The sequence below is a fragment of the Alnus glutinosa genome, chromosome 7, assembly GCF_958979055.1.
Source record: "Alnus glutinosa chromosome 7, dhAlnGlut1.1, whole genome shotgun sequence".
Classification (NCBI taxonomy): domain Eukaryota; kingdom Viridiplantae; phylum Streptophyta; class Magnoliopsida; order Fagales; family Betulaceae; genus Alnus; species Alnus glutinosa.
This window is the reverse complement of record NC_084892.1, coordinates 263004-286272: the sequence shown is the minus strand read 5'-3', so window position 1 is coordinate 286272 and position 23269 is coordinate 263004. Positions and strand designations below refer to the sequence as shown.

General features: G+C 37.0%; 3 protein-coding genes across 6 annotated transcripts; 1 reads left to right on the top strand and 2 right to left on the bottom strand.

Moving 5' to 3' along the window:
* The first annotated feature begins 2087 nt into the window (after nucleotides 1-2087).
* On the top strand, nucleotides 2088-6646 carry LOC133873144 (glutamate dehydrogenase 1). The gene is made up of 9 exons (XM_062310873.1): nucleotides 2088-2322; nucleotides 4120-4235; nucleotides 4461-4574; nucleotides 4714-5010; nucleotides 5267-5383; nucleotides 5485-5735; nucleotides 5889-5964; nucleotides 6054-6140; nucleotides 6289-6646. Exons 2-9 carry the CDS (start codon nucleotides 4128-4130, stop codon nucleotides 6472-6474), a joined length of 1236 nt encoding a protein of 411 aa, XP_062166857.1. The 5' UTR covers nucleotides 2088-2322; nucleotides 4120-4127; the 3' UTR covers nucleotides 6475-6646.
* A 593-nt stretch (nucleotides 6647-7239) lies between these two features.
* On the bottom strand, nucleotides 7240-10660 carry LOC133873541 (putative H/ACA ribonucleoprotein complex subunit 1-like protein 1). The gene is made up of 4 exons (XM_062311257.1): nucleotides 10431-10660; nucleotides 9097-9245; nucleotides 8881-8996; nucleotides 7240-7566 (listed from the first exon to the last, which is right to left on the bottom strand). Exons 1-4 carry the CDS (start codon nucleotides 10585-10587, stop codon nucleotides 7389-7391), a joined length of 600 nt encoding a protein of 199 aa, XP_062167241.1. The 5' UTR covers nucleotides 10588-10660; the 3' UTR covers nucleotides 7240-7388.
* A 2263-nt stretch (nucleotides 10661-12923) lies between these two features.
* Nucleotides 12924-21099, bottom strand: LOC133872554 (casein kinase 1-like protein HD16). Of its 4 annotated transcripts, XM_062310114.1 has the most exons (18): nucleotides 20702-21099; nucleotides 20173-20225; nucleotides 19340-19893; nucleotides 18729-18845; nucleotides 18534-18607; nucleotides 18330-18399; nucleotides 18201-18256; nucleotides 18018-18089; nucleotides 17814-17908; nucleotides 17225-17291; nucleotides 17024-17153; nucleotides 16709-16927; nucleotides 16385-16515; nucleotides 15309-15483; nucleotides 15124-15214; nucleotides 13753-13910; nucleotides 13435-13623; nucleotides 12924-13337 (listed from the first exon to the last, which is right to left on the bottom strand). In XM_062310114.1, the coding sequence occupies exons 3-18, from the start codon at nucleotides 19757-19759 to the stop codon at nucleotides 13278-13280; spliced, it is 2124 nt and encodes a 707-aa protein (XP_062166098.1). In that variant the 5' UTR covers nucleotides 19760-19893; nucleotides 20173-20225; nucleotides 20702-21099; the 3' UTR covers nucleotides 12924-13277. The 4 variants fall into 4 exon arrangements, with proteins under 4 accessions (XP_062166098.1, XP_062166096.1, XP_062166097.1 ...); XM_062310112.1 differs by lacking the exon at nucleotides 20173-20225 and having other exon boundaries at nucleotides 19340-19896; XM_062310113.1 differs by lacking the exon at nucleotides 20173-20225.
* Nucleotides 21100-23269: the final 2170 nt, after the last annotated feature.

Genomic DNA, 23269 nt, shown 5'->3' with positions numbered 1-23269 from the left:
CCCTCCACAACAGAAGAATTAATGGCAAAGCCAGAGACTCAGAATAATTAGGTTGAATATGATTGAGGCAATAGCCCCACACACACACATATATGTATATATATATAAATCCATGCAAAAGTGTTGGATATAGATATTGATGGCATGGTGGGACTTTTGCATGTCCAACTTCCTCATTTTTGGTAGTGTGTCTATAACACATGGATGAGGTATGCTGTACGCATGAGAATCGATCATCATAATTAACCTACAATTGAAGTGATATATATTATATATTGTAACCTTCTAATATTTTTTACTTTTTAGGATTTTGACAGTTGGATTAAGTCATGACTTTATATGTAAGGCTTTCTTCTTCTTTGAACCTTTAATTAAATTATTAAATTTATTATTTTTAATCGACTTAAGTCTTTTGAATAAGTGATTATTTAACTTAGCATCAGCCTATCCTAACAAAGGTTATGAATTTGAACTTTTACTCACTAATTTGCTCTTAATTTCAATTAAATATCTCAAATTTAAACTTTTGAGATAAATACTAATTAATGATTTAACATTACTAATAGAAATTTACTGAGACAATAAACCGATTACAAATAAGCTTATAATCCATATGTCTAATTACTTCTTCTTTTCTTTTCTAGTAGCGTTTCCCTGCCATAAAAATAAATAAATAAATATATAAAAATTCATATTATTCTCGCTTTAGTGAGAATTATCATTTTCTTTTCATAATTGAATCATGTTTTTTGTTTCTACAATAGATAATGAAACCCACTTTGAGTTTAGACAAAAACATGACATGCAATATGCATTGGAGTGTTTGAAACAACGGCCGGCATATTGAGTGATATATATATATATGTGATGGTCAAAAAAGAAGACTGAAAATTAAAAAGACCCTTCGTCGTGGGAAAGGCTGCCATTATGATACGTACGGATTACGGACAAGCAATCTCCTATAATTCCGGGATAATTGCGGGGATATGCAATACTTCCAAATTGCTGGACCTGCAATCTGTGAAATTCAAGCCGTTCTTTCTAAATAAACAAATAGCCCAAATTGATCCACATCAATAATAAATAAATAATTAAAAAAAAAATTGTATAAAAAGAAAAAGATAGTTAAACAATCAACTCCTTAAAAAAAGGCCGATTACCGTTTTACTCTTTGATTGGGTGGTCGGTCATCCCCTCACCCCCAAAGAGTGGTCGGTCACCACCCTTTTAGTTACATTGTTATATATTTCTAAGGCATGTGTTGTCTAATTTATTTTTTGGAAAATGACGTAGGGAGCCGTGATTCAAAATGTCGATGACCTACCCGAGAGCAAAGGCAAAATTGTTATACAATCAAGACGAGTTGATCAATAAATTGTCGTCATCTAAACCACATCACTATTAATCAAGTTTTCCTTTAACTTTTTCCTCTCCTTTGTGTAATCTTTTTGGCTGACAGACACCCGAAAAAGCATAGATTTAAATAATCCAATGAATCATATCTCTCATACGCGCACACAAATGCCCAATCATTTACTCACAAAGAGAGTTGAATTATCATTTGCTATGCATTCAAATCGGATTCGAATTCTCAGCAATTCATATAATAAACACGAGATAAATGTGAAGTAAAATTGCCGAAAAATCCCTTTATTTCAAAAACCCACCATAAAATATTAAGAATAAAAGCAACGATGGATCGAATTAAAGATTAGTTAATTAATCATTGGTCTAGCTTCATTATTTATGTATGGAAAAACAATGGTTGTATGGTATGGGAATCGCGTTGGATTGCACGTTCTTTAGAAGCATTAATTTGTGGGTATGGCTAGTTGGCTAGTGTTTTGCGTGTCCACGTCTGCTTATTCTGCTTCTCTCTCTCTCTCTCTCTCTCTCTCTCTCTTGACCAATTGAGAAAGTTGTGTGCGTGTGTTAATGGAAGGTGATCAGTTTGATGCTTGGTGTGTGGCAAAGGGTATCTTATTCTTTTGAGAAACAAAGTATGTTGGATGACGTTGATGTGATCCCGTCACATCCCTTCCACTGTACATACCTTCTCCTTATATATGTCTGCAAGATTCTGGGTTTAATTTGCAGGGGATTTGGAGCTTGGATTCCTCAGGAATTGGATTCTCATTCCTCGTTTACCTACTAGCTATATACACGTATATATTTATATTCCTAGATTCTCTATAACGTTATATTATCTTGCATGCATCTACCCCTCCAATCTCCATCGCTTCAAGTCCAGGATCCAACTCATCTTTTGCTGCTGATCAATTAGGAGGTTGAAAACAATCATACTCCCTAGCCTCTTTCTCGGTATGGAACTTTTATATATTTTGGTCATCATTTTGTCTACTTTATTTGTTTTCTTTTTCGAGAAAAGTCATATCCAAAAGGATCTTAGTGCGCAATTTGTTGTTCATATTGCTATAGCAATTCGAACAATAAATGTGAGACAATTTTTATGAAGTCCATCTGCTCAAATAAAAAAGCAGGCTGAGTAGGCGGACCCATAAGACCCTCTCACATTTACTCTTGAAATTGCTAATAATTTAAACAATAAAATTGCTAAAATTTATATCCAATCCAAACCCAAACGGAGAGAGAGAGAAAGAGAGCCCTTTGGTTTGTGGCCTTTGGTGGACTTTTTGGCTGTTCTGGCAGAGTCCTGGGATATTTTGTGACCTTTGGGGGGGGAGGGGGGGGGGCTTTTGTATTTATTCCGTCTATTTAAATATCCTGTTTGGGTTGTTCATGGATTTAGAATGCAGACACTGTTAGAAACGTCATGTGTTTCCTGTACATGCATCTTTGCTTTGCTTTGTGCCACGTCAGCAGTCCTCTGATTGTGCCCCACAATATCAAGAAACCCAAAAAAAAAAAAAAACTACTCCGTAGGCAAAATATATTGTCCCTTTCAGTTTAATTTTGGTAAATATAGATGCATATGTGATGAGCTGTTTGTATTATGTGAGAGGGTATCCCGGTCCACCTCGTTGGGTAGGTGTCCGGTCCATCTTGTCGGGGTTGGTGTTTGGACAGTTTAAACGTATAGGTGCGTGAAGTATTTTTTTGACCAAGTGGAATTTGAGTGCCCTCTCACATAAACCGGTACCCTCTCATATGAATTGCCCGTATTGCATGCAAGGCAAACAAATCATTGCACCCGATCTCCATCCAACACAGTATGAGCAATTAGGATAGGCAAGTCCAGTGGTTTGAAAATGTCAAATTTTCTTTTTTTCAAAAAGAAATTGTTAAATAACAACCCTATGATGAATGCCTTCTTATGCTTCTTATAATTTTTTAGGGCTCAAATACAGGGGTCACGGTAATAGTATATCCAGCATATGTGCTGGAAGTGAGATCACATATCTTGTACTAAAACTTAAATATATATCTTCACGTTTCCGGTGTGCCACATATGGGATTAATCCTAACCAAAATTATTTATATTAATTAATCTCCAGTTGCAAGATATCAATCACGTTTCCGGCAGTGTGAACAACTAACTAGGATCGTCTAAGAATTATTTTTCCGAATATGGTCAAATAAGTTTTATAAATGATCTATCACAATTACTTGTTCAAATTATTTCAAATTTGGACTAATAATTATAAATGATCCTAATCATTCAAATAACTTGCCGGCGTCAAAGCCAATGCATTTTATTAGCACATCGTGATGCACAAGCGTTTTCAATGCTTTGCTTTCTGCCAAATATTTTGAAAATCTTATGCATACCAAGAAAGACAAAATAGTTTAATAATATTTGTCTTGGACTGAATAAAATACATATTATCCGTTACATGTTTGTATTGGTAATGTGAGATTCAAGAAACAGTGCATGTGATACTTGCCTGCAAATTATTTACATCTCTCTGGTTTCAACTTTCATTATGCAGCATATTATAAGCTACTCTTTTTTTTTTTCTGATTGGAAGTGCAGAAGCTTTTGATCTTTCTTACATATTCTATTAGTATTGATTGTTGATTGTTGTTTAATATTGACTTGGGCTAACTGTTTTATATATATATATATATATATATATAGGTTGTTCTAATGAGAAATGTGACTTAAACTGATTGATCTTCCTTATTTGCATCTGCAAGAGATAATCATGAACGCTTTAGTGGCAACCAATAGGAACTTTAAGCTGGCTGCTCGGCTTTTGGGTTTGGACTCTAAGCTCGAAAGAAGTTTATTAATTCCTTTTAGAGAAATCAAGGTGATCATTAAACCTCTTTACATTCTCTTCCACTGCATTTTTTCACTTTGATGTTTCATGTCTTTCTATCTAAATGCAGTTGCTATTCTGTTAAGAAAAACTAACAAAAGGGATCAAGAGAATTCAAGAACTTTTTCATGTCCATCAGTAGTATGATTGTTCAAATGACTTGCTCTGTTTTCCCTTATTTGACTCTGCTTCTTTCAATGCATTTGAGCGAGACAGGTTGAGTGTACCATACCCAAAGATGATGGCACTCTGGCATCTTTCGTTGGGTTCAGGGTCCAGCATGACAATGCTAGAGGCCCCATGAAGGGAGGAATCAGATACCACCCAGAGGTTGTCTTGTTTACATCTTTCTTCTTTTGAGCTTCTCCAATCAAATTTGAAATTTCTGTCCACTTCTGCCCGACAATCACTATTCTTAATTTGCTACTTGCTTGCCTATTTTGGGGATGCTTTTTAATGGGTGATGCAGGTTGACCCAGATGAAGTGAATGCTTTAGCACAGCTGATGACTTGGAAGACAGCAGTGGCAAATATCCCATATGGTGGGGCGAAGGGGGGAATAGGATGTAATCCAGGGGAATTAAGCATCTCTGAGCTTGAAAGACTTACCAGAGTTTTCACCCAAAAGATACACGATCTTATTGGAATTCACACAGATGTTCCAGCTCCTGATATGGGAACAGGTCCACAGACTATGGCATGGATACTCGATGAGTACTCCAAATTCCATGGCTACTCACCTGCAGTAGTGACTGGAAAACCTATTGTAAGTATCTATATATATGGGAAAAGAAAAAAAAAAATCCATCTCTGCCTCCAATTGTAGCTATGATTCTTATACATTTCCAACTTGCCTGATGATATGAACACAAGTTTCTGCTGACCAAGAGGAGATTTTGGAGATATCCTGCTTACGGTTTTTATGCAACCCATGCACCATGAAATCACCGATTTCCAAAGAATTTGGTCCTGGATGTGATTTAAATTTCCTAAGTTTTTTTTTTTCACTTTTTATAAATTAGGACCTTGGTGGATCTCTAGGCAGAGATGCAGCAACAGGACGAGGGGTGCTCTTTGCAACAGAGGCTCTTCTCAATGAGCATGGGAAGAGCATCCATGGACAACGGTTTGTCATACAGGTGCACCTTTCATACCATACTGCAATCCCTCATCTTTTTTATGCTGTCGAATGATGCCCGTGTAGATGTAGAAGTTTGTCATCATCATATATTGTCTTCAGGGTTTTGGAAATGTGGGGTCCTGGGCTGCCCAGCTGATCAGTGAGAGTGGTGGGAAGATTGTTGCTGTAAGTGACATCACTGGAGCCATTAAAAACAGCAAAGGAATTGATATCCCAAGGCTACTCAAGCATGCCAAAGAAAACCGAGGAGTCAGAGGTTTCAATGGGGGTGATCCAATTGATCCCAAGTCAATATTAGTTGAAGACTGTGACGTTCTCATCCCTGCTGCTCTTGGAGGTGTCATCAACAGGTTCTTTTCCTACCTATATACCTTTAATTTGCAGATATCTTGTTTCTAATTGTTTTCCTTCCATCTTCACTAATTACTTTGCCTTTAATGATCAAGATTAGCTAATTTTCTTTTTTTGGGTATTAATTAATGTTGATTATTGCGTGACTGAAGGGAAAATGCAAATGAAATCAAAGCCAAATTCATTATTGAAGCAGCTAACCATCCAACTGACCCAGAAGCTGATGAGGTTAGTGCATTTTTAATTTTTATTTTAGAAAAATAAAATATATTGAGTTATAAAAGAAAAACCTCGTAATTCATAGAAATTGTTTGCAGATATTGTCAAAGAAAGGAGTTGTTATCCTCCCAGACATATATGCAAACTCAGGAGGCGTTACAGTTAGTTACTTTGAGTGGGTTCAGGTACTCTTCTCTTTTGCCTTGGCCAGTTTCCGCACATATTTTTTTTATATTTTGCATTTTCATTCCAAACATAAAACTGGCTTTGAAGAAGATGTTGGGTTGGTTTATATGGTGATGATAGTTTTTGGGTGGGATTTATTGATTGCAGAACATCCAAGGATTCATGTGGGATGAGGAGAAAGTGAACAATGAGCTGAAGACGTACATGACCAAAGGTTTCAAAGATGTGAAGGAGATGTGCAAGACTCACAACTGTGATCTTCGCATGGGAGCCTTCACCCTTGGAGTTAACCGTGTTGCACGGGCTACAGTACTTCGGGGTTGGGAAGCCTGAGACCATGCATGGCTGCCTGCTTTTAATAAAGATGAAGGCTCTTCCTCCGATCAATGGGACTTCCATATTCTTGTCGAGTTTTTTGGTATTCCTCTTGCGTTTGTAACTTCACCTGGGGATATATCGCCATTTACACGCACTTAATAACACTTCAGGGTTTTTGTTTTTTGTTTGTCTGAATCTTACTTTCCATTTTTAATGTCTACTTACGCCGACTAATCCAGATCTTTAGGCATCACATTTTTAAAAATGTGAAAAATATTAGATTTCGCAAACCGAACGCCACTTTAAGCTCAATCGAAATTTATGCATTCATGTGTGCCTAAAAAGAAAATAGTAGTGTGCCACGAAGGCCACAATATAGGGTTGAAAGAAAAATTAGGAACTCATAATTTGTTCACCATGTATATGGATGTTCTAATCCTCAAATTAAGCCCAAGTTCCTTCACTTCCTCCTTTCTTACAAAGCCAACCCTAGCCTCCATCGGCTTCCAAACTCACTCTAAACAGTAAATCCTTATAAATTTTCTAGGACATACCTTAATATGCACTCAAAACGAACACGTTCATCACTAAATGAATACCTATTAAAAGAGAATGCATATTATAATTACTAAGGAGCACGGATAAAGCATAGGGTTTAATGTCATGACACACCGCGAAGATGTTCTGCCCAATAATGGACTCTATGCGTAGATGGCAATCGTGGGCCAGTGATTATGGATCATGTTCTAGAGGAATCCTAACCAAACCACAATTATAATATTCTGCAACTAAATAAGTTCTATATGATTGCACTTAGAGAAAGATTACAAATACTCATAACATCCAAAAGCCAATGTCAGAATCAGCACTCAAATTTTAAATCTCGAGTTCCCAACACAAAGAGAAGCACATTACTAATATTACATGTTCTAAAATCTTCCTCTGCCCCTGAAGCCACCGCCTCGGCCACCACCTCTTGGAGGGCCACCTCTGCCACCCCTTGGTCCACCCCTTCCACGAAAGCCACCACCCCCACGGCCACCACCACCTCTACCACCACCTCTGAATCCACCACGACCACCTCTAGCTGCAGCATGTGGCTGTCCCCTACATCAACGATCCACCATGGTAATTAGAACTGAAGGACATGCACAAAGTTAACTAAAAGTTCTTATGAACCATGACACAACTCGTATCTCCAAGAGTGTTCGAAAGCACGAGTTGGTATACATTCATGACATCTAGTATAACTCTTCAACCAGTATTTGGGCAGGCATTCAGAGTGGTAAGCAATTCATATATGAACACAACTAATAGACATCTTAATCAAGATAACAATAAGAATCAAGTTGCCAACCTACTATATATTAGCCCTTGCTGCAGAAAACCAAGAATGAATACGCATGTTGTCATTGACAACTGCAAACAATCAAATTCTTCAACAGCCATGATATGGAGTACATGAGTGAAATGGCATTTGGGATAGCAGACAAGTCATACATTCAATGATTATGAGGCGCACTTAAAGCACAAAGAGCCAGAGAAAAAATGCTTTTTACCCCCAATGCGAAGGGTATGTAATTAAGAAACCTAAAGTGCAGAAGGCAGTCACTTAGAAAATATGTAATCAAATAAAAGAAATCGGTTAGATCTTTTTTTTGATAAGTTAAAATAACGGTTAGATCTAAAAACCAATTATAGTTTATGTTATAGTTATACCCTACTCTAATGTTCTAGTAATCCATACAAGAGAGTTTGTTTATTATTATATCTAAATCTATTGGATAACCCTAAGAGAAGAAGACACTACAGGTTCAAGGGACAACATGGTACAGCTTCAACACCCTACAATATACATCAGACAGCAATACATGTTGTCACATGATCAACAACCCCAGCACAGATCTGCATTATTTTTTACTTAAATTTTCAAGTGTAAATGGTTAACGATGTTCCTACAAATGACAGCTGCTTCAAATGTCAACAAAAAAGGATAACAACAAATTTAATGCTAAATTTTCATTTGCTAAGTTGAGCTACATGAAGAGAAAAGGAGTGTGCAACCTTCGATGAATGATTATAGAGAACATCAGTGGCCCTCTTGCCTTTTGCTTATAAATTACTTTGACTACCAAGTTCTTCGTCGTACATAAGTAAATATCTACCTGTACTCATTAATATCCTCTATATAAAAAAATATACATGCATGCACGCATATGTCATATTTCATGAGGAAAAAAGTCCAGAAACTATCTATTATCTTCTGAATTGGCCAATCAGCTTGTGGAAATTCCTATATTAGATTTAATTCATAACTCCAAGAAAAAAAGTAGAATATTTCTATGCAAAACACCATATAAATCCCCTCACTCAAACGAGATGAGTGATTTTCATCAAAATATGGGCAAGGATAAAACATACTTTGGCTGTGAGAGAAATCTTGAAAGGGGTAAAAGCTTTGCTGGGTCAATGTAGAATTTATCTCCCAGTGAATATGATGTTGCAACAATGCCGTCCATCATTTTTACTGAAAATAACTGCATATCGAACAGGAAAATCATGTCACACTTCAAAATCTAAAACAAAAGGCACGAAGTACAAGCAACATACAACACAAAGGCACACAATAGAACTCACAGATTCATTGATGGGGCCAAAGATCTCGTCAACTTTCCCGATCTGGGTCTTGTTCTGCAGATATATTGGGGCATTGAAGAAGGGTATCTTCTCATTCGTGAGCCTTGTGACTGCATCACCCTCACATGCATGAAGGAACGCCGAAACCTCTGCAGACACCCAAAATATATTACCATAACATGATTAGCAAACTTGACATGAATGAGACAAAAAAAAAAAAAGTACAGGAGACAAGCATAAATCCCAATCTTAAAAATATAAAATTCATAGTACTATTGAGCACCTAAATTTGTTTTGATAAGTAAATTCAATCTTTTGAGAAAGCGCAATGGGGAGCAAGCCAAGCAAAGAGGGAGTTGAGCACCTAAATAATATAACTATAATGTATAGCCTTCTCTGCATTGATTTACGCTTCTAAAAGCAAGAAAACCAATCAAACATGCAAAGCAAAGACGGCTCCCAGGCCAAATGAGCCTGCTTTCGAGTTAAGTTCATCAAATTTAGCAGAAGGATCTGGTATACTATCATGCATGATTGTGGCTTTTCTGCTCCTCCTTTTGACTGGGATTTAGTTGTGGTTTGGAGTGTTGCTAAGCTGAAGGGTAAGAGTCTTAAAGTCTGCCTAGCAAAGCTTTGCCTAGGTGCTTGCATCTATCATCTTTGGAGGCAAAGAAATGCCCTGCTTCATGGAAATTCTCCCAGAACAGAGGAAGCCATTGTTGGCCAGATAAGATGGGAGGTGCCGTCCAGGATTTTGGCTAGAAATACGGTTGAGATTGAGGCTAAGGATAGTTCTCTTATTTACCGTTGGAACCTTCATACTCTTTGGTAATGTTTGGTTCTGTGTTGACCCTTGTGCGTGTAGTTTTCTTCTTGTTTGCTTCCTATGTTTTGAGCTCTGGTTTTTTTTTATTCTAGCAGTAGTTGTTTGCTGTTTGTTGTCGTTTCTTAAGTTGGTTCCTGGGTAGGGAATGTGAATCCAGTTTTTACAGGAGAGACTATGTGTAATGGTGAGCTTGTTCTATAAAGTTTCTTAATTCATCCAAAAAAAAAAATTAACACTAAAAGTAAAAAATACAGTCTAAATTTTCCTTCATTTTCCTATAATTCCTCAGAAGCCAAACACAAAGTTATTTTCCTAAGCTTCACACCACAAAAGAAAAACAGGCCGATTCTAATAAACAAACAAATCAGTTCTTCATTTTCTTTTCTGAAAAAAGTGTAGCAGAAAAGAGGTATTAAAAAAGAAAGAAACACAAAACCCATGAGTTTTAGTTCCTCAACCAAATATTTTCCTGTGCTTTCTCAGCAACCAAGCAGTAAAAAGAACAGACCTACGACTTCTTCCGGTGGGCCTTCGTCGCGAAACCCACCACCGCGACCGCCTCTGCCTCTGAATCCACCCCGTCCGCCATCTCGGCCACCCCTAAAACCGCCGTCTCGGCCGCCCCTAAAACCGCCACCGCGACCGCCACCTCTCGGAGGTCGCATTGTTCACAGATTGAGCTGAGATTTGAAGAAAGCAGAAGAAGCGACTGCTCACGTTACGGGTGCCTCAGGGTTTAGGGTTTTGATGTTTTGTATTGCCTGATTCGTGCTTGAAATGACTCAACTACCCTCCCCGACTTATGTTAAATGACTGACTGGTCCAGCTGTGTGAGTCGGAGTTGGTCACTAGGTCGGGTTCACAATGCGGGTTTTTATTTTATTTTTAGGGATAAATACCCCATTGGTACCTGAGTTTTACGTGTTTTTAAATTTAGTACCTCAGTTTTGTTTAGTATCATAGGTGGTACCTGAATTAAGGGTAAAAACCCATTTGGTACCTCTGTTAGATTTTTCGTCCAAATTTTAACGCCTCGCCACGTGTCAACCGTTGAGGTTGACACGTGGCACTATATAAAAAAAAAATTAAAAATTAAAAATTAAAATCTTTAGAAAATGATTAAAAATAATAAAATTTTAAAAAAGAAAATTAAAAAAAGAAAAAAGAAGAGGGGTGGCTGAGCCACCCCCCTTGGCCACCATGGGGGTGGCCGGCCACCATGGGGGTGGCCGGCCACCCCCATTTTGGCCAAGGATGTGGCCCAGCCACCCCCTTGGCCGGTCTGACCGGTCTGGGGTGGCCGAACCACCCCCTATGGGGTGGTTCGGCCACCCCACAGTTGAAAAAAAAAAAAAAAAAAAAAAAAAAAAAAAAAAATTGAAGGGTTTTGGCCCTAGGGGGTGGCCGAACCACCCCCTAGGGCCAAAACCCTTCAAAAAAAAATTGAGGGTTTGCCCTTGGGGGTGGCCGAACCACCGCCGTGGCCCTAGGGGGTGGTTCGGCCACCCCCTAGGGCCAAAACCCTTCAAAAAAAATTGAGGGTTGGCCCTTGGGGGTGGCCGAACCACCCCCTAGGGCCACGGGGGTGGTTCGGCCACCCCCAGTCCGGCCAGTCTGGGGGTGGCCGAACCACCCCCGTGGCCCTAGAGGGTGGCCGAACCACCCCCTAGGGCCAAAACCCTTCAAAAAAATTTATTTATTTTTTTTTTTTTCAACTGTGGGGTGGCCGAACCACCCCATAGGGCTGGGCCACCTCCTTGGCCAAAATGGGGTGGCCGGCCACCCCCATGGTGGCCAAGGGGGTGGCTCAGCCACCCCTCTTCTTTTTTCTTTTTTTAATTTTTTTTTTAAAATTTTATTATTTTTAATCATTTTCTAAATATTTTAATTTTTAATTTTTAATTTTTTTTTATGTAGTGCCACGTGTCAACCTCAGCGGTTGACACGTGGCGAGGCGTTAAAATTTGGACGGAAAATCTAACAGAGGTACCAAATGGGTTTTTACCCTTAATTCAGGTACCACCTATGATACTAAACAAAACTGAGGTACTAAATTTAAAAACACGTAAAACTCAGGTACCAATGGGTATTTATCCCTTATTTTTAAATAAAGAAGACTAAAATACGGGGAAACAAACAAGAGAAAACAAAACAAAGGAAACAAACCGAAAATAAAGGAATACAATTACAAAGGGGTCCTTTTCCTATCAAGGATAGGTCTACAAGAAACAAAAACAAAAAACAATTAAAAAAAAACAAGGCGAAAATGCTTTCATTTGGCTAAGTTATCAGCGTGAAAATTTGCCGATTAATACCGTGTTTATCAATTAAATGGACAGGGATCCTCTCAATTTTAAGGTCGAGATTCTATTTTGTTTCAGAGGATCTGATCCTAATTGATATTAGTTGAAGTAAAGGAGTTAAAACACACAAAATAACTAAAGAAGAGACTACAGAAATGAGACACTCAAAATGGAGCCTTTTTCTTATATGCATGTATGTCTCAGGAGTCAGGGCCAGTCCCAAATGGTAAAGGCAGCAACCACTCAGAATGGAGAATTAACCGAGTACAATTCCGTATCTAATTATGCTTCTCAAATGCAACTTTCCTCCTACCACTAGAGCTTGGCAAGACTTGGGTCATTTGATGGTTTAAATTTGCACAAAACCATCTACAAGGCCATTTTAATCTCTCCTGTTGATAGTGCAAACTGGTTCTTTGTTGCCAGGCATGGGGTTGTTTCTCAATTTATACCGTGCATTTTTAAATGAATTCTCTTGCTTACGATTTAAAAACACAGAATTTTCTACATTTTCAAACCATAATTTTTTTGAAAATGATTCACTTCTGTCAAATTGCAAAGCCAAATGAACTCTTAATTAGTCTTGAGCACCGAGTTTTGCATTTATATGTAATTACCCAAAAAAAAATCCGTTCAAATTTCACATCCGTGCGTGTATGACTACACAGAAATCTCAGGCCGCTCTGATGCAACAACACTGCAATCAACTTACAGGATTTTTGTTTTCCATTGAAAATAATTTAAAACACATTGAATATTATAAAGCACAACTTTGGCTGCAATTTGGCCGGTTACTACCACTGTATGTATGTTTTTAACATGGTGTTTACTCCCATTAGATCGGGTTGGTTAAGGGTACATTGCTTTCCAACTCGATTCTTTTCTTTGACCTTTTCATCTTTACATTCATATAAGGGAAGCCTCGATTTTCTTTCACCTGTATGAGAAAGCTAACCCACCTATCTCCAAATCAAGCCTTAGAAACCCTCTCAGCCTTCAAAATTGACTCGCGTCTTCTTTGGAGCCATGTAGCAAAAGATACACTCCACCAATTAGCAAACAGTCCGTCCGTAACATATTGAAGCAATGTAGAGATTTTTGGACCATTTCTCCTGCATAAAAGGATTGGATAGCGAAGTCAAGATCAGGGCCCAACCCATTGAACTACTTTTATGAGAGGTGGCAAAGCAAAAAGGGGCATGCACCTACCTTTACATGGGTGCTTGGGAAGGCAGAGGTACGCAGAGTTTCTTGAGTTTCATCCATCAATTTACGCTTTGGTATGCTCAGTATAAAGGCTGCTTGATCAGCAGTAGCAGCCATAGATGTTATCCTATAACCACTTTCCCATCGCCGATGAATTCCTTCACTTGGATACAAAAAATCAAGCTCCACAACCTTGCACCAATAAATCATTAAGGAACAAGAGGAAGACATGAATCAGCGAAAACCAAAAGAAGCATTAAAAAAAAATGATGTTCATACATTCATCAAGGCTTGAAAACTTGACTTGACAGGAAGTCTTACCTGATCAGAAAATCCAGCATTCCTGGACATTACAACACCCCAGCGGCAGGCAGCAGTTGTCATGGATGTAACATGGAAACCTTCTTTCCACTTCTTATTTATCCACTTGAAAGGAAAAGATTCACTAACTTTGTAAGATTGCTGAGTGTAAGTAGTTCCTGCAAAATATAGGAAACACATGAGACAATTAACGGCATGCCTAGGAAATTGGCCATTGAAGGAGAAAAGTAATACATCGAACAAGGGATGAGTTTTGTTAATCAATTTTGGGACAAGATCCTAGTCAATTTTAACTTCTAAGGCAAGGATTGGCAATGACAGGCCCCAGCAAATCCTGGGTTGAATCCAAACTTGCATAATCTAGAAGTACAGATAAACATCATAATTGAAATTTGAAAGTTTGTGATAAGTAGTAAACATGAAAACTATTTCATAAATTCAAAGATGCAGCATTTATTTCAGTGACAACAAGATTAAGGATTTCAAGTGTTGTAGGGTGTTGCCTCAGGTGGTAAGTTGAGATGACATTGGGTAAGGTCTCAAGTTCAAATTTACCAATCAAAAAGAGTTTGAGATGCAAGCCCCTCAAAAATAGATAATTTCAATATTTCTTGTTATCATTGATAAACAAATCAAATTAGCTGGTTATACATAACAGAGCTGTGGCGGACCCGAGTCCTAGTAAACCACCTGCGGGCATGCCTGAGAGCCCCCAGCTGAGTGAAGCCAGACTAGCCGTACTTACTAGCTACTATGGAGCAAAAACCCTACTTCAAAATTTCTTCAAAGAGGTATCAACTGAACAGTTTTTATTTTTTTTTAATGAATATCAACTATTCAACTGAACAGTTGTTGACATAAAAATTACATGAAATGAATAAAGAATCTTTTGGAGTGTGGCTTGTCTAATGGACACCCACTTAAACACGAATTTTGACAAGGAGGCATTCTATAAGATGGTAATAAGACTAAGCACGCTAAAGATATAACACTTTAGGCCTATCAAGAAACAAGATAAAATAACCATACCAAAATGAGAATGCTGCTTAAAGATATAGTGCACAAGACAATACAGGACAAGACAAGAAATGAAAATTCCAGACATAGCACCAACTGAAAACAATACGCGACAAACTGCTTGAAAAAACTTGGCCAAGGCAACAAAGACACTGACTGCACCATTGACTAGTGATATAGTCTATATTGAAGGCACTAAGTGAATGTGTAGCATCAAATTGAAATAGACAAGAAATGAAAAATAGGGAGGAAGATTGCTTACAAATACACACACACACATACAAACACATATTTAATTTCAGCTATATCCATACACGTGATATATAATTCTAGATAGCGTAGGTAGTTACTAACCTTTGGACATAACAACCAAGGAACTCCCATTAGTTGCACCAGCAATTGAACTGATATAGAAATTCTTTTCCCATTGTTCCATAATCCAGTCCTGATGAGAATCCAAACATAGTAATACAGTCAATTAATCTACACATATACACACTCCAAAAGATGATAGCAACCAACGCTTCCTAAATAACAACCTTATGCAGGAATACTGGCGACAACTCGTACACCTGGGAAGTGAAACCCGTTCCAGCATCCATTATAAGGGCCCAGAGATTTGTTGCGGAGGCCACACAGCTGATATGTAATCCATCTTCATTACCCTTGTCTATGTGCTGACGCAGCCTTGTATCTGCTACATTGTAGTGATATCTGCAATCCGACAAATTTTTAGTGCCATGAAAAAGAATCCCTGGACCAGCCAGTGCATCCAATAAGATAGGAAATTTCAACATGTTCTTTCCAAGACTACTCTCAGCTACTAAAGCCAAGCACCCGAGGTCTTCAATCTATTTCTCGGGGACGCTGTCTTTCATTCTTTCTTGGAGCCAATAAGGGATTGTCAATGTAATAAAGCTTGTGTAAATCTCATTATTTGACTTGGTCCTCAGGAAATTTAAAACCCCGCCATTTAGAGAAACATTGCTAATTTCAAACATAGAACATATTTACTTTCTGAGACAAAACTGACAATCCTATTGCATTCAAGCTCCAAACAAGTATGCTTAGATGCACATATCGGTCACACAGACATATTTGACAAGAAAAAAATCCAACAAGGGGAAACAAGAAACAAGATGGAGGATTTCCTTACAATACAATATGTATGAAATTTATTACGTAATTAGTTTCAAAATTAAAAAACTAGATAGCCAAGAAACTTTCTCTGAGAATCTTTAGTTATGAAAAGCAAATCATAAGCGAAGGCCCATTATATAACTTTTTATAGTAGGCCTCTTGCCTTTCGCTATATAATTAATTGCTTTACCATCCAATACCTTTCTCTATTGCAATAATATCCACCATTACCAAGAATAAAGTGTGTATGTACACACACACACACCAGAAAAATGTACAGTACTAATGAAATACGGTGGAAGCTGTGGAGAAAAGAAAAAAAAAAGTACCAACATATGTTACCACCATGCAGCAATTTCAGTCCAAAACTTTAAAACAGGACAGATATATAACAATATTTTATGAGAAACACTAAAATATCAGCAAGTAGGTCATAAACCAGAACATGTCAAATTAAATTGGGATGTAAATTTACCTCTGCTTCATGGGGCGACGTGCATTATACACTGAAATCCACTGGGTAGCAGGACTACCTAATCGCACTTTTTTCTTTGGTTGCTCATCTTCTTCCAAATTTATAAGCAATCTCCCACGCTTTTGCCCAACCTATTTATGCAGAATACGATAGAAAATAGGTAAGAAGCCAAATATGCAATCCAACTCAAGACACACGCACACATACGCTTACATATATGAATGTATGTATGTAGCTATGTGTGTAGACATATATATACACGCAATATGTAGATAGATAGATAAAATGTGTGTGCACGCGCGCGCATGTGAGGATGACAGTAACCTTAAGAGCTCCATCAATTCTTATTGGTCTTAATTGTGTGCATGGTTCAATCAGGCTTTCGAAAAGCGATATCAGCTTGGAATAATTTGGCTCCTCGTCAAATTTCATCTCAGTAACAGCTTCAAGGAACTGCTTGAAAGGGGCTGGACAATAGCAGCACATCAACTCTGGAGAAATCCCCATCTTTTTCTTACAAACAAGAAAACTCTTGTTATCGCCCTGTAAATTTCAAAACAACAAAATAATAAAAAAGAAAGATATCAGATTAAACAAAAGCTCAAGATTAACGTGTCCAAGCAACATAACAAAAGGTACCTGATATCCCTGCCAAGGCAACCTTCCTTTTATGAGAAATATCAATGTGTAAGCTAATGATTCGAGATCATCCCTTCGACTCCCTGTCCGACCTAAATGTGCATGTACACTCGCATACCTTATTGTTCCCCTGCCAAAAGAGATATGCATTGAATGTATAGAATTGAGCATATTATAGGGAATAGCATACAACCTACAAACCTGAATATGTCAGGCCTCTGATCATATTCAACATGTTGACCAGATGATGCATCTTTCCATTTGGATGCTGTAATAGAAGTGTGTTAATGGCACCAGAAATAAATACTAACAGTTTGCTTGATTGACATTCTAATAGAGAAGATAAAAGTGAAGAAAAGAAGAGAAAAGAAAATTATGGAAATTATTTTCCCTTGTTTGGTAATAGCAAGAAAGCAACTGAATTTTTAATAAATATCGCTATTCTACCTAGCTCTCTCAAAATCTCGCCTATTTGGACAGAAATTTTTGGAGGGTCCATTAGGAAAATGTTGACATGTTTCCCTCACCTTTTCTTTTCTCTCCCCCTTGACAAACCAAACAATTTTTTTTTTTCAAAAGAAAAAAAACTATAAATTCTCTTCTTTTCTTTTCTCTAGGGGTGAATCAAACATAAGGCGAGGATCTTTAATCTAAAAAACTTGAAAATCATGGCAGGAGGAAAAAAAAAAAAGAAAGGGGAACTCACAGCATTATGGAATGCACCTAACATAGACACTATGGGAAGAACACACAGTAGTAGGGATGAAAGACTTCAAAAAGGACAACATACCCAAACCAAGATCTATAAGATATAGCTTCTTCTCCTCAGGTGTTCCAGGCTGACCAAGTAAGAAGTTCTCTGGCTTCACATCTCCATGCACAAACCTAGTTCATGAACAGGATGAAAATTTATAATTGGAAATTAGTTGCAACTTTGACAAACAGAGACGACAACAGGGTGGAACATAAGAAGAATGAAAGCATCAGGACCTACCCCTTCAAGTGAAGCTTCTCAAGAATTGATATTGCCTCCACTGCAATGCAAGCAGCCATATTTGGCGACATCCTGTTGCAGATATAAACCGAACAAAAAGGCAGAATTTAAAATAACAATAATAATAGATATAGAATAACAGAATAGTGTATTCATTGGTAAGGGAGAGAGTCAATATCTTACGTTTGGCCAAGAGAATTCCAAACATCCCAGAGACTAGGCCCGAGAATGTCCATGACCTGATATATAGTAATCTCCGTCAGACACAAGTTTGGAAATCCTGACCATAAGGAGCTCCAAATCAAATCTCACCAGAATGTAAAACTCTCCTTGGCGACCCTTGTAATGAACCCAAGGAATTCCATAACATCCATTTAACGTACTTTTTAATATCCCAATGAAAACAGGAAGGCAAAGAGAAGATAGGCAAGAATCAGATAATTAATTCAAAACATTTAAAGCTTAACAAATATAGCCTTGATAAGCCTATCCAGAGAGTAAAGAGACACAACTTACTTATACACTTGCCACTCGTAAGGAGGGCCATAATTGCAACCCTTACTATTTCGGTGCTCAAACTTCAATGCGACCTGTGAAAAGAACCTTTAAGCCATCACATCTCCTGCGGTTCACTCTTGAGAGTCCTAAAAAAATGGGGGGGGGGGGGAGAGAGAGAGAGAGAGAGAGAGAGATTGAAGTCCGAGGTCTTACCTCAATCGAGTCAGCATCGGTGCCACCACTTACCTTTCTGCCAACATAGACTTGGCCAAAACCGCCCTTACCCAACTTCTTTTCTATCTTATATACAGGAGAATTACCTACTTTTACCTGCACACAACAACATAATGGCCATATCAATGTGAGACTCCTTTGGTATGAATAACCAGACAACAAGAGATTCACTGATCAGAAACCATCACAACAAAGGTAATGCTACCTGAGGTAACCGAGTTAGCCGCAGAGTGACGTGACACAAGGGTCATGTTTATTAAAGTTTTTGTTTTCTCTTTTTTGTTTTTTTGTTCTCAAGACAAATACATTAACAAACATACCCAACGATTTTGAATGTTATTTTATCATCTCATTATTTTTAAACAGCCCATTCCACGTCAGTATGATGAGTGGTGTAAAAACGATGGAGAGTGACAAGTATTATATCCTGACAATAATAGTCATCTAAATATAATATAACAGGAATTAAGTAGTCATAATATTTCTATTGCTAAAAATAGCAACCACATTACTGCATATACATGCTCAAGATATGACATTTCAAAAGATACTAATGAAGCCAAAAAGAGTAATAAGTAAACAGGACATACCCTTTCAGGAACAGGAGTTGCGCTTGCTTCCTCCTCAACCCCATTTACTTTCTCAGCACTTCCGCCCTCCATTCCGACACCTATATCTGCCACTACCTCCACTTGATTAATAAGGGGTTCTGCTGCCACTCCTAAAGCAACAGCTTCAGGAAGAACCTCACAGGGTTCTGGGTCTAAATCTATCAATCTAATGCCCCGGCCTCTACCTGCTGCAGTTGGCCTAGTTGGTATTGCCGGTGAAGTCCCTTTTGCTACAGCTGCAGCATTACCACCACCTCGTCCTCTTCCAGCACCAACTCTCCTTCTGGTCCTGTTTTGAGCAGGCAGTAACCAATTTTCTCCTTGATCGATTGGTTGTGGGGTAGGGTAAAGATCATCAACCCGCTTTAATCTCCGGGCTCCGCTTCTCAACTCTGGCATCCTCACCCCATGCACATCACATTCAACTCAGTTCACCTTAATGGCAAAATCCCTTTCAGATCTTTTTTTTTAATTGAGCAATTAGAATTTGTTGAAAAAATAAAAAGGCGTAGCCCCAGATCACTTAAGATCTTCTGCTGCCAAATACCGAAAAATAAAGTCAGTAAAAAAATAACACATTGCACTAGTTAAGTTAGATAAACCCATAGAAGGAAAGCCATTTAAACAACAAAAATACGACCTTAAATACACTCTTTTGCAAGAAAATCACATTACATAATTCTTTTCTTTAATAAATATCTAATAGATTTTGCATTGCAAAGATTATGATGAATGCATAGATAAAATATATATATATATTAAAAAAAAAAACGAACAAAAGAGGCAAAAACAAAAGAAGGAAAAAGGGCTACCTCAGTTGCTGTCTTGTAGAGGATCAGAGAGCAATAGAAAGAAAAGTAGCGTACTGAAAAAGCAATAGATACCAAAGAAAGATCTATTTTCGGTAAATATACCCCAAAAGCTTATTTTCCTGACAATCAACCAATAAAAAAAGCCAATGCACCTATATGCATCTAAAAACAAATCTAATAAGAATTTGATATATACACATTAACTTATGAAACTATATTGAAAAAAAAAATGTTTTTGACAGTTGATCAAGATTCAAGCACAACAAAACTACATCAACAAACTGAATGGAAAAATAAATTTTGATCAATGACATTCATCAAAATGAATAAAACGGAAACATTTAAAATAAAAATAAAAGCAATCACATTTCTATTACAAACTTGAGGTCTCTAATCCGATCCTTCAGCCGCATAAAATTCCAATATTTAAAAAAAATATACAACCCGATCACTAAAAGCGAGCTCAACAGTAAAATGAACGATGAAGAAAATCTATTTAAAAATAAAATAAAAAAAACAAAGCACTCACAGATCGATGACCGGAAACAGCAAAAACCAGGACGATCGGAGCCGAAAACACGCACGCACGCAGCCCGATTGAAGAAAACCCGACCGATCGCGCTCGGATCTTCCTCTTGGTCTTCAGTAAACGTACGCACACATACCGATGAGAAGGCGAAAGTGGATTTTTAGATGAGATGAAAACCGATTAGGTGGAGCTCTCTCTTTGGTAGTGTTTTCATGTGATAACAGAGAGAAATGGAACGTGTGGGGTGAGTAAATGTGGGTAATGTTAAAATGGTGATGATGGCGGTGGCCTTGGCGTTGCGCTAGCTGTGGTTGTATCTGCTGCGTGTGCTCCTTGTCTTTTCCTTATCTCTCTCTCTCTCTCTCTCTCTCTCTCTCTCTCTTTTATCTTAATGCTTATGGTTATGGTTTTGTATCAAATATCGCGCTGTAAGAATGCTGTGGTGTTGGGCGTTGGGCGTGTATTTTTTTTGTATTATGGGGGAAACAAAGGGGTATTCAGATGCAAATCAATCACCAAATAGTTTCGACATATTTCATACTATCACGGAAACTCTAAATATAATCACCTTTTTATCTCCACTTTATTAATCAATCCTTATATCGATTTTTTTTTTAAATAATAATAATCAAAATTAATACTTTTTAGACCCAATTTGAATTTTTTTTTTTTTAAAAAAAAAAAAGCCTAAAATTACGTTTTTGTATAAGTTTGAAAATAAGGCTTTTTTTCTATGGACAAAAGCAATTACAATCAGGCTCTTGTAATAAACCGTCGTACAATTAGATGATGTGGTAGTAAAAATAACATTTGAACGAGCACGTGTAGTAACCAAAAAATAAAAACAAATAAAGTGTTGATTCAATAGCTAATTTATGTACAAAAATATACTAAATAAAATTACTCTTAGAACAAATAAGAACTGATTAATAATTCCACATTAGCAAAGTGTGATAAAAATATGATAAAAGTGTGGTGTATATTATTACTCTTATAATGCTGCTAAATAGCATTATTATAAATTTTGAATTCATGATTTCTATTTTGATACTATATTAAATGCGTTAGGTTAGAAACCAGACATTTATATATCATTATTCCACCCTATTGACATGACAGTGTCAATCAGCCCTTATTAACAAATAAAAAAATAATAATAATAATTGATTGTCAATGTCACGTCAACCGAATTAAATAGTGATAGAATAAAAGTGTGATTTAATTTCTAGCTTGTATTAAATTATTACTTTATCTTAAAATTTAGGTCGCTAAAAAATAATAAATTTGGTCCTTTATTCAAACATTGGCTTTGAGATGGTTTTTCATGGATTCAAACCAGAGGTACTTGTGTTTTGTCAAAGAAAAAGAAAAAAAATACTGCAATAGCCAATAGCCTATAGTCGTTCGTTTTCCATGTTTTGTTTCATTTGGACCAAGTCTTTCTCATTTTTCTTTTTCTTTTTTTTTTCTTTTTTTTTTTTTAAAGGAAAATTATATAAGTCCATGTATAAGAGATGATTTATATAAATATTCACAGTTAAATTTGTAGAAAATGTATGTATGCATATCATTTCTCTATACTTTATATTTATCACCAATTATATGATTTATGAAATAAAATAATACTAAATTTATACTATGTATTCCTCGTACCAACAACCTGATAAGTCAATATAACACAAGAATATATTGAATTATGACGTATCTTATACGAACATATACTACTTTTCTTTTTCTTTTTTCTTTTTTCTTTTTTTTTTAATAGATGCCTCGTGATATCTTTTCATTTCTACCATACGACCTCTTCCGTTCTCTTTAACTTCTTCTCTCTCATTGCTGGCAATTATATAATATATCAATAAATTAAAATATTTTATATAATGCATATTCATGGACATATAGATAATATAAATGCTGACTCCTGACTAATGCGATTGGCATAGATAATATCATAATTATAATTTTGTTGTTGGCTTCATTTTTTTCTAGTCTAGGTGAAGCTGTCTCATAATAGTATAAAAATAATGGCACCAACAGATTTAGGGTTGGAATTACGCTATTTATATTTCTATTTTACCAAAATACAATAATGCATAAGATATACCCTCGGCCAACTCAAGTCGAGAATGCGAACTTGGGAGCCTCGATTTGGGTTTGGACAATAAAGCTAAGCTCAAATGCCTCGACTGGACCACGAAAACTATCATCCTAGCATAGAATCTAACATGACACTTAGTTGCAACCATAACTTATCAGTAAGGGAATAATTCGACATCACGTTTAACAATTAGCTAAATCCATATGAGAAATGCTAAAGCTCCTTTTAGCGTTTTCTTTATGTTATTCTTGATGATTTGGATTTAATTTTTTTGCATAAAAAATCGCATTTCATATGTCACCTTTTGAATTTTAATTTTAATTTATTAAATTTATGTCATCCAAAATAGCGCTAGAATAAGTTATAGCATTTCTCAAATCCTTCAAAAACACCGCGAAAATTGTGGCCTTTCAGCCCTTGTGAGTCGCGCATAGTTGTAGCTGTTGGCAAGCTCCACTGCTAGTTGAAGC